We start from the raw sequence: 11,450 nt of genomic DNA on the forward strand, positions 1-11,450 counted from the left end.
CCAAGTGGGCAAAATAGAGACCAGCATCGTGCCTCGAATGTTCGTGGCCTAGAAGCCAAGGGCTGCATGCGTACCAGGGGGTTAAAATGTTACCAGAAAAGGTACCAGAAGGTAGACCATAAGGTGCAGGTAGTGGAAGATGGGTGTGAAAGTGCAAGGAGAAGGGTACGTGATTTGCTTCTGCTTCACCTTCGTCTTGACACTCTTTAGAATGTTTTTTATTTTTTCAATTTAAACCTAGAAGGTAATTACCTAAAGTATAATTATACTTCTCTTCTGTGGCGTTACATTTTCCAACAAGTATTCCAAAAAACGATTGATAACAAGTGTTGACGTGGTTTATTTATAGCTTCGCAATGCCCAATGGTAATGTCGCTCGTCGGTGAATCACACTGAATGTGTGAAATGATTTCATCCGGTTAATATCAAAACGATCTCGCTGGAAGCTCAAAGATCAACTGGCCGCCATAACCAATCCAAAACTGATCATGTTCCGATGGTGGAGAGGCGCTGCGATAACGATCAGGATTCGCAAAAGGCCATCCGTTAACGATTGTGTTCGATCGATTAGGATCGATCAACAAATTTGCGCAACATTAGCTGGCTTTGGCGATCCTATGCGATCTTTGTTGATTGATCGGTTGACCTCCGATGCCTGAAAGTCCCAAGGCGTAGTTCGATGGGACTTTCAACCCTGCGCCCAAAAACCTGCTCCGGTCGCCATCAACCCGTAATGCGCAACGGCGCGGCAGCGAACCGATACCCCCGGCTCTATCCTGTTAGCTCTGGGCCAGCAGCAGCGCAGTGGAGGTGGATTAAACTGGTTAGAACCAAATGGCGGTGGTGCGGGTGCTGCCGGTCTCACTAGAACCGACCACGAGCGAGACAGACAGACCCGCGTTGTGGTGAAGGGGAAAGCGAGATGCCAACACAACAAAAGCTAAACGCGTGTGCCCTGGTTTGGACCTCGGACCCGGGCCCCGGCAGCGAAAAGATGAGGCAATTTCCGGCTCAGATAACAAACGAACACGAAAAGCAACGAAAAGGACATTTCTTTCATATCCCTTTAAGGGCATTTGTGTCCTTGCAGACTTGTTTAGAAGGGTTTTAGAGGCATGGAATGCACAAGACCATCTAAACTCGTGTCTCACTTCAACAGCAGCAATTCATGAGCCGCTGGCAGATAGAAACAGCGCATCACAAGTTGCCTCCATGACAGAGAGAGAGTGTTCTCGATGCGATAAGCCTTGGCAGCAGCAGCAGCACCATAAATCGGGAGGGAAACATCGAGTACCGTGACGTCACTCTTCATAACAACGTCAACGTCATCATCATCGGCAGCAGCAGCAGCAGCAGCATACGCACATACCTCCAACGCGCGTTGATCGCGCCCGCCAATCAGAAGCGCCAATGATAGGGAATGGCGTGAAGGAGCCAGCAACACGAGCGACCACGCGATTCCTGCTCGCTCGCTCGTGAAGTTTTGGGTTAACCATCACACCACTATCGATGGAGGGATGGTGGTGCTGAGGGTGGTGGTCGTGGCTGGTGGTGAGGTGTTTCTATTTTTGCCCACCCCAAGTCTCGCCATCCTGTGCGCGTACAGGCCCCGGCTGCATCTTGCCATCTCACCCTACACCTTGCTGTCTGTCTCGCGAAACCCTCACCTCGCTACCTCGTCGGCGCTGGCGGTAGCGGTGGCGGAAGCGGAGGCGGTCGTGTTCCGTCGTGGCGGGCCCGACTATAAGAAGGCCCGGTTCCGTAGGTACCAGCATCAGTTCACCAGAACCAACCCAATCCATCAGAAGATGAAAACAAGCTAGTTTTCCAAAAGACAAACCCTCGTCATCCCTCGGGAGATCAGACCAAGTGCCTACCAAGTGCCATCTTGCTTTAAAGTTACCGCTTTTCTTTTCTTTTTTTGTTGTTGTAAAACACAATCGCAATCGTCCTTTTTTCGCGCTTTCCAAAAGTCAAAGGCAACGAGTCTACGAATCCCAGTGCTATCCAACGTTACGTTTAGTCATCGTTTATCGCGTTTTAGTATTTGCATTTTCGTTTTGTGTTTCGTGTTGTGAGTAAAACCTTACCAACTCAGCCAAAATGCCTCAGCTCATCGAACAGTACACACCGTAAGTACCAGATACACTCCATTTCCCATTGCGTTATCATCATGTGACATCCTGCGTGCATGTGCATTTGGAATGTTCGAATTGGGTTTTGGCTTCCGTTTTGTGGAACAGTACAAGTGTGTTTGTTTTTGGGGTCATCATCGCGAGTGTGCATTGGCGACTGATAAGCTCAAGATCTTATCAGGGATGCTCCCTTCCATGGGAGATACCGCTAGCATCTGTTGCTAGAGGCCCTTTGCCCTTTGACAGTGCAACGTAGACGTCGTCTTCGTCGTCTTCGTCGTCGTCGTCGTTGTCGTTGTCGTTGTTGTTACCCTAGGCGCCCTACCCACTGGTGCGCGGGGGTAACACTAGACCGGTGGTTGGACCGATCGAATCTGATAATGTCGACCGCTGCTGGGTGCCTACGTCAGCATGAGATGTTGCTTTGCCTGCCTTGGAATGGGCGTGTGTAGGCCATCGGCTGCTGATAATGAGTCAAGGCATGTATATAAGCCCTGGTACCATGCACGATCTCCTCAGTTACTCAACAACAATCGAGCCCTTTTTCTCGAGCCTCGAACAGCACGATCCAGCGACTAGACTTTTCCGCTTTCAAAGTGTTTTCAAACACAAAGTTCCGATCGAGCTTATTCCAAATGAGCATAGAGTGTCCTGTGCGCAGTAATAGTGTTTGCCTCTTGCTGTCTTCATTGTGCCACGATCACAACCTCACAAACGAAACGGCTCAATCATGGTGAAATTGTTCGCTTTGCTTAGGCTCCCGACCACCCTGGGATGCAGCCCGAAGTTGAAGACGCTGCCGAAGAATCTGTACAACCATCTGCGCGGTTTCCCGGTCGTCAATGGCGAGGTGACGCAGCTGTCGGACAAGGTGCGCCGCTTTGTGGAGGAATCGGCCGCCATGTGCCAGCCGGATCGGATCCACATCGTCGACGGTAGTGAGAGCGAGTGCCGGACGCTGCTGCAGACGCTGCACAGCCAGGGCACGATCAAGCCGTTGCCCAAGTATGAGAACTGCTGGCTCGCCCGGACCAATCCGGCCGATGTGGCGCGTGTCGAATCGAAGACGTTCATCTGTACCGAGCGGCCGGAGCAGGCCATCCCGACGCCGAAGGAAGGAGTTGCCGGTTCGCTGGGCAACTGGATTTCGCCGTCGGATTATGATCGTGCGATCATGAGCCGTTTCCCGGGCTGCATGAAGGGGCGCACCATGTTTGTGGTGCCGTTCTCGATGGGCCCGATCGCTTCGCCGTTGTCGAAGATTGGCATCGAGATCACGGATTCGGCGTACGTCGTCAGCTCGATGCGCATCATGACCCGGATGGGCTCGGAGGTGCTGGACAAGCTGGCTGACAACTCGGTAAGTTTTGTACGAGAGTGTTAATGTTTCCGGTGGACAATCGAGACTAACTGACTTTGTTTTTTTTCTTTTGACCTACAGGACTTTATCCGTTGTCTGCACTCGGTCGGTACGCCAGCGAATGGCAAGATTGCGGTTCCATCGTGGCCGTGCGATCCGGAGCGTACCATTATCCTGCACAAACCGGCGAACAATGAGATCGTTTCGTACGGTTCGGGCTATGGAGGAAACTCGCTCCTCGGCAAAAAGTGCTTTGCGCTGCGCATTGGCAGTACGATCGCCCAGCGTGAAGGATGGTTGGCCGAGCATATGCTCATCCTCGGCATTACCGATCCGAACGGAGTGAAGAAGTACATTGCGGCCGCTTTCCCATCGGCTTGCGGTAAAACGAATCTCGCCATGATGAATCCGACGCTGCCGGGCTACAAGATTGAGTGCGTTGGTGATGATATCGCTTGGATGAAGTTCGACTCGAAGGGTCAGCTGAGGGCGATCAATCCGGAGAATGGATTCTTTGGCGTGGCGCCCGGTACCTCGACCGAAACGAACCCCAACGCCATGGAGACGATCTACAAGAACACGATCTTCACGAACGTTGCATCGACCTCGGATGGTGGTGTGTACTGGGAGGGCATGGAGAAGGAGGTGTCGGCCGATGTGGAGATCACCGATTGGCTGGGCAACCCGTGGAAGCTCGGTGAATCGAAGACTCCGGCAGCTCATCCCAATTCCCGCTTCTGCGCACCGGCTGGCCAGTGCCCGATCATCGATCCGGCCTGGGAGGATTCGGAAGGTGTCCCCATCTCGGCCATCCTGTTCGGAGGACGTCGGCCACAGGGTGTCCCGCTGGTGTACGAAGCGAACTCGTGGGCGCACGGTGTGTTCGTGGGATCGGCCATGAGAAGTGAGAGTACGGCCGCTGCGGAACACAAGGGCAAGGTCATCATGAACGATCCGTTTGCGATGCGTCCGTTCTTTGGGTACAACTTTGGCGACTACCTGAAGCACTGGCTGAGCATGGAGCAGCGTGCCGAGGCGGCCGGTGGCCACGCACCCAAGATCTTCCACGTTAACTGGTTCCGGAAGGATGCGAATGGCAAGTTCCTGTGGCCCGGATTCGGTGAGAACTGCCGGGTGCTCGAGTGGATCCTGCACCGTATCGATGATGCCGATTGCTACCGGGATACACCGATTGGTCGTGTGCCGACCGAAGGGGCCCTCAACCTGGACGGACTCGGTGGACCGGTGAACGAGAGTGAACTGTTCTCCATTCCGAAGGACTTTTGGTTGCGAGAGGTCGCCGAGGTCCAGCAGTACTACGACAACCAGCTGCCGCACGATCTGCCCAAGGAGATTGCCAGCGAGCTGGAGCAGCTCAAGGGCCGCATTGAGAAGATGTAAACAGGGCGCGCGAACTGAGCAAGCAGACAAAACACCCACAAAACCAAGACAAACACTAGTAGCCTGTAAGACGCGCAATCGAAGCGCGAATGAGATTAGATCGCCACAGAGGGGGCCTCTGAGGTTTATTGACCGAAAGGGGGGAAGGATCGTAGCGGAAGACATCAGGGTCAGATCAGGGACTTCTGGGCAGCTAGAAGTTGTGTGTTTGGAGTGTAGATAAGCGAGTTTTTTTTGTATTAAGCGTTGTGAGCGATCGCTATGTTGTAGACACTAGGTTTAGGGCACTTCCTACAGTAAGTATTGTGATAGAGGCTCAGTGAGGTTCGACAAAGCTAAACGGGACCTAATGACGACGGACGACGGAGTTACGAAAACACCGTCCGCCAAATTCTGCTAATTCTGGAGCACCCTTAGGTTGTAAGATGTGGACGAGATGTTAGAATGGAATAAAGAAAAATACTGAAAGCTAATAACAAATGGCCATATGTTTTTTTTTGCGATTACCGGACTTTGCTGGGGATGTTTACAGGCGCGACCACACTGCGATTCCTCGGTCGCATGCATATCAATTAGATGGAATCACACAATGGTGCCAAGGCTCTCTCGTCCTGTCTCTGCCTTCTGTTTCTTTGCTGTTGTTGCTTCGACTTTGGCGCCTAGGACGCCTTTCAAGGCAACTTGTTTTTAAAGATAAGAACTATTTCGAGAAGTAAACAGAAGTGGAACCACGGGTGGTGATGGTAAATATTTTGAAAATAATATTTTGCAAAAAATAGTGAAACATAAACACCGTATTTTGCTGTGTTTGCGTCTGCAGTGAAGCTGCATAAACAAAGTCAAACAGAAGCAACAGAGTGTTTTTAATACAGCTGAGACACGGCAGCCCTTATCAATACCTTCAATTAATTTTAATGGTGTAATGTTGAGTGAAAACACCATGTTTTTCTTGTGATTTGAGCGGGATCGTACTGTGGCTTTGAAAAATATCATTAACAATTGTCCAGTAAGCCCTTTCATTCAAGAAAAAAAAAACAAATTGATTTCAATTACAAGTCCGAATACTATGATCAACTAACGGGTAAAGATTGGAGATTTGCATAATTATTTAATAAAAAATATCAAAAATAATTAAATTCTTGTCGTGGTACCAAATAGTGAGCAGATAGAGTATTAAAAGCATTTAATGGTTTAGTATTTTTATGCGGCTTCAAGCGACGTGAGGCTTTTGTTTGAACCTGATTATTGAAAAAATGTTAAAAACAAATCTAAGCTCTCTCTTAAATTCTTTGAATAACGAATGAAAAATAAACAAACTTCACTATCAGGTGTTTTAATCGACAACCTGTAACGTTAACGACGTTATATGATCCTCTAGGAATAGCTAAGAGTATCCGTGGACCATCTTCCACCTAGTCAAAGGTATTAAAGGGGCTTGGCATCGCACGACGCTTAATTCAAATGTCTACACGGAAACGAGCATAAATTGATGCAAGCTCGCATGCAGTATTCCATACAAGCATGATCTAGATATGCTCTGATCTAGATATGCAGGACTACCGCTCTAGAGCAAATGAGGCGCAAACAAGGCTACCAACCGTGCGGGGTCAAAAAGGCGGTTAAAAACAAAAAAGGGAAGCATAACTGAAACGGTCGACTCGCGTGAACGTGGGCACGGCCGCATTAACATAATTTCCTTAGTTAGTAAGATATTGTGACTCTCGCCCTCATCATTAACTCGCAAGTCGACTGTTGAGCACTGGTGTTATTATTAATCGAATCGTTATTTGTGCAAAACGTGAAGTCACCACACCACACCTGGCCTTGCACGCGGGGGGTAGGGGTATCAAGGACAATCGTTCAGGAAACATCTGCCCAGAGCGAACGGAGGACAAAGCAAAGGAACGATTAAGGTGAAGACGATATGCCTCTAGCCGTGGAAGGTGCCTTCTGTGAACCGTTGTCCGTCGCCGCCACGATGGAAACGCCCGGGAAAAAACGCAAACGAAATGCGGAAACGAATCCGTTTTTAAATTTTACCGACCAAACGTTCAGCATTCCATCCTCGACGCCCAAACACTCGCGCCAGATCGATGGCAGTGCGTTCGAGAATCCTTCATTTCGGGCTGGCAACAAGGAGAATTATAATATCTTCTCCGATTCCTGTATGGAGGTGAAATCGATCGCGGATCTGGCGGCCGGTAATCGAAACGGAGTGGTAGCGGGTACGAGCGAGCTGAACCCATTCGAGGTCATCCGCAAACCACCGAAGAAGAAGAAAAAACAGCACGAGTCCGGGCTCGAGGAGAGCTGCTTTGAGAATCCGTGTCTCAATTTGGCCGCGGCCGATAAGAAACCGGTCAATCCGTTCGAGGTGGTACGCGATGGCGAAGAGACCAAGCGACAGGAGGCGGAAGATATGAGCCGTTGCTTCGTCAACAGTGCCCTCAACATCAGGAATGTGGAAGTAGCGGCACCGCAGCAACAGCAACAGCAGCAACCGTACAATCCGTTTGAGATTGTGCGCTCGAAGGAACAAGCGCCACCAGCAGCACCGGAAAGTCAACGACCTGTACCGGATCTGACCGGCATCGAGAATCCAGCGCTGGAAGTGCCAACGTATGCGATCGCCGTTCCCTTTACTCCATCGCTGAAACATCGGATCAACTTCCAGGAGTTACCGGCCAGCGCTCTGACCCCGTGTCATCTGATGGCCAGCATGGCCGTATGCAGTCCCATCCATGGTCGCCAGCTTAAGGAAGTGTTGGCACTGGCGGAACAGGAAACACCGAAACGGAATGTGACGATTACGTTGGCGAAAAGGCGATCGTTGTCGGTCATTAGCGAAGAGTCGGACATTGGCGAGAAGCTGGATTGCTACCAACTGGAGCTGGAGAATAGTATGAACGAAGCGAAGGCCAAGAGACAGCAGGCGGCTGGTGAAGGAGCAACAGCGGCAGCCGCAGCGACGACGCCACTCTTTACCTACAGTGGCACCGGTCACCGTCGTCGTTCCGTCCGTCGGAGCCTGATCGATATGAAGCACATCAGCAATCTTTCGCTGAAGTTGCGCGAACTGGAGGACGAAGAGGCTGATGTGCGGCGTCTGGAGGAACCGGTCGATAAGGAACCGGATGAAGAGGAGGAAGATAAGGAAAACAAACAACCGTTAGTGGTGGAAGAGAAGAAGGAAGAGAAAAAGGAAACGGAAAAAGAGACGGAGGAGGCCTCGGCCAATGAACTGAAGGTAGAAAAGACTGAGGAATCGGCGGAGAAACAAAGCGACGAGCTAGCACCAAACGAACAACCAAACAACCAAATCACTTTCACGATTACCAAAGAGACGACGGTGCGCGAGGAGATCCGGATCGATGTGTCCAATCCGGACGTGCAGTTCGAGGAGGTGGACGATTTCGAAGATGAAGAGCAAGACGTGGAGCTGATGCACAATCCGGCACCGTTCCAGCGTGCCTATCGCAAGAAGGAACCGTTGGTGGAGCAACCCCGGTCCTTGGCTGCCGGCGGAGATGATTTCAAATGTCCGACCAGCGTACCGGAGGGTGGGAAATCGCACAAAGTGCGCGATGCAATCCGCCGAAGCTTCCGTCGGTTGATACCACGACATCAGTCGGCGACGGTTTCGAGTGAGGAACCCAAGGCGAAGGATGCAGATCATGAGGAAGGTCATGGACATGGCCATGGCCACGGATTGATATCGAGTATCCGGCACAGTCTGAGACGTCGGCAACCGAAAGCAGCGTCCAGTGAGACCGTCGAGGGAACGAAGAAACAGGAAGGAACATCGGATGAATCACCACTGGAGATGTCCATTATAGCGGAGCAACCGAGGGCCGTCTACCGTCAGCCGGCACTGAACGAGTACAAACCGATTGCGGCCAACCCGGCCGGGGCCGTTGGTTCCACTCTGCGGAGCAGCTTGCGCCGATCGACCAAGGACATCCGGAAGCAGATGATGAAGTCGGTCTTCCGCAAGCAGACCCCTTCCGGTGATCTGCTGGCAGGCGACAATGCACAGCACCGAGATGGACAACTCGTTTGAAAGATGCCCTAGAGGGGTTATAGGAATTAATTGTTTTAATGTTTTCTTTTGAAATTCCAAATCCTAGCTTATTAAAAAAAAAAACAGTATCTAGAGGAGGCTCGGAGTGGTGTTTACCATTTTTATATTATCATTTAGTCGCACGAAACCATTGTCCTTTTTGCGGTCATTCGTTTTGATTTTTATTTATTATTTTATTCACTTTATTCTTTTATTTTTATTTTTAACATATTGCACCGATTGTTTGCTGTTCTGCCTCATAACTTATAACGCTAAATTATGATAAATTATGATGCATCACTTTGTGTGGCGCGGTGCTATTGCACCCTCCCTTAGGTGTTAAGCTTATCTCTTCGTACCGTACATGACCAGTGTTTCTTGAATAATCGCGAAATTATGTTACTTACCCTTGTGTACCAAATGCAGCTTGATTGCCTTATCTTTAATAAAGTCTTCGAAAATATAACGAACTGTTCGATTCTTTTTCCCTAGAGGACATATATGGGTTGGATTTTTATAGAGCCTTGATTCTAATAGTTTGTTTATTTTTTCGCATTTTAAATCGTTCGACTAACGCCATTTCAGAGAACAAATGTTGATCAAGAGTCTGTGGAAAGAAATTTAAAGCTTGCTCCACTCGGATAGCAATTTATCAAAATTTTTACAAAGATGAGTCTCTTTCGCGAAGAATTTTGTGTTTCAGTTGTCCAAAACAGAAAAATCGAATGAATATATTGTTTAATTTAGCTTGTAAGGGAAGTCGACAATTGGTTTTTATTTGATCATCATAAAGGACTGTGTCGAAGATTATAAGTTAAAGAAAAACTTTGCAAACTTATATCAAAAACTAACAAATAATTTACATCAGTATTGTCCTTCAAAGATAAAGAAAACACCTTCACAATGGCATACTGTTTGCTGAGCTGAGAAATGACCTATTCAGTGTTGGCATAGTTTAACTGAAACAGTCTTTGCGCTCTCTCTAAAGCTCCTTACGGAGGATTCGATAAACCGAGGGATGAGGAAGGAACTTTTGCCACACGCACGCAGCTCATGAATAACAAGGATATCATACGCATCACTTGACAATTGAATTTTCCAACAACTCGTTTTGAGGGGAGATAATTGCATTTGAATGTAAAAAGACATCGATCGGTGGAATGTTGTTCTGTGTAGAAGGCAGAGGCACGACAATCCCACCACCGATAACATTCTTCGCTGGAGAAAGATAAAGCCGAAGCGGCAACGATAAGCCGATTTTACAGGGAAACCTTTCCTACCTGTCATCTCAACAATCGTTTTCTTCTCAGGTCGATCCGCTTTACCGTTGCCGGTACCGGTGGAATAGCTCTCTGTTCAATTTTTTACCCCATGCATGGAACCACTGCATCCATTTGAAATCCTTCCAATCCTTCCAGCACGAGACCGAGCGGAATAATCCTTTAAAGAAAATGCAGCTTTGACAGCAGCGGCATCTTCCTTTTTGGGTATCAGAGCGAACAGAATCGAAAGCACCACGCGTACGCTTGGTTATCGGCACGAATACGATTTTATTTACAAATTCCTTCATTTAGTAACAGTAAAATGCTTACAAAAAGAGGTACAAGACTAAAAAAAATGAACCGTTTTTAGTGTAAAAACATCAACAACTATCTTTTGGGGGGGAAGGGAAGGGTAAGTGAATGCCATTAGAAGGCCCGGCCCATTGCGTTTTTGGCGGCCGGATCGACACGGATGCCCTGGATGCGTGTCTCTCTCTCTTTCGTTATCTCTTTTAGAGGTCTAGAATGAACCGCGCCACCCGGTTGGTGGGCGAGCAGAGGGCAGAATCTTCCGCCGAGGATAGGGAGTACATCGAGATGGACCCAAGTGGGTTCGGTCCGGTTTCGCGCTTCCTCTCCCCGGTCGTGTGGTGCCGGGAACGGTGTTGCTGCTGCTGATGCTGCTGTAGCTGTTGCTGCTGCTGCTGGTGGTGATACCTCCGGTGCTGGTGATGGTGTCGTCGTTGCAAGTGCACCTGCGGTAGTTGCTGCTACTCAATCTGCGCCTGATGTCCTGGATCGGCCTGAGGCGACGAGGTGCTCGTGGACGAAGACGGCATCATCGTCGGTGGAGGAGGATGCGGAACGGGCCCAGTGGTCCGTGCAACACCAAGCGACGAAGTGAAGTTCATCAGCGGACCAATCAGTTCGATCGGCAGCGGGAACACGATCGTTGAGTTCTTCTCTCCAGCGATGCTGCTGAGAGTTTGGAGGTAACGCAGCTGCAGAGCGGCCGGGCTCTCGCACATAATGTCCGATGCTTCCTTCAGCGCTCGCGATGACTTCATCTCACCCTCGGCCGCAATCACCTTGGCACGTGCCTCACGAGCTGCCTCAGCTTCGGCCGCCATCGAACGTTGCAGCGAATCCGGCAGCGAAACGTCCTTACTGTAGGCGAAAGAGAAGACAATTTGAGCACACATGAGAAGCGACAACAAGACACCCGATAGAGA

At 49.7% G+C, this 11,450-nt stretch overlaps 3 protein-coding genes across 5 annotated transcripts in view; 2 read left to right on the top strand and 1 right to left on the bottom strand.

Annotated features, from left to right (window-relative positions):
* The first annotated feature begins 1,784 nt into the window (after positions 1–1,784).
* On the top strand, positions 1,785–5,376 carry LOC126572139 (phosphoenolpyruvate carboxykinase [GTP]). Its single transcript, XM_050231207.1, has 3 exons — positions 1,785–2,132; positions 2,892–3,495; positions 3,577–5,376. Exons 1-3 carry the CDS (start codon positions 2,104–2,106, stop codon positions 4,894–4,896), a joined length of 1,953 nt encoding a protein of 650 aa, XP_050087164.1. The 5' UTR covers positions 1,785–2,103; the 3' UTR covers positions 4,897–5,376.
* Positions 5,377–6,820: 1,444 nt separating this feature from the next.
* On the top strand, positions 6,821–8,956 carry LOC126572138 (uncharacterized). Its single transcript, XM_050231206.1, has 2 exons — positions 6,821–8,068; positions 8,114–8,956. Exons 1-2 carry the CDS (start codon positions 6,821–6,823, stop codon positions 8,954–8,956), a joined length of 2,091 nt encoding a protein of 696 aa, XP_050087163.1.
* Positions 8,957–10,482: 1,526 nt separating this feature from the next.
* LOC126581321 (band 7 protein AGAP004871-like) overlaps positions 10,483–11,450 on the bottom strand; it is a 23,931-nt gene continuing 22,963 nt past the window's right edge. For all 3 annotated transcript variants that reach the window (XM_050244892.1, XM_050244893.1, XM_050244894.1), the window contains exon 3: positions 10,483–11,385. In XM_050244892.1, the coding sequence (XP_050100849.1) occupies positions 10,989–11,385 (397 nt within the window). In that variant the 3' untranslated portion in view covers positions 10,483–10,988. The remainder of the gene's footprint in view (positions 11,386–11,450) is intronic.

This window comes from Anopheles aquasalis, chromosome 2 (genome assembly GCF_943734665.1).
Source record: "Anopheles aquasalis chromosome 2, idAnoAquaMG_Q_19, whole genome shotgun sequence".
Lineage (NCBI taxonomy): Eukaryota > Metazoa > Arthropoda > Insecta > Diptera > Culicidae > Anopheles > Anopheles aquasalis.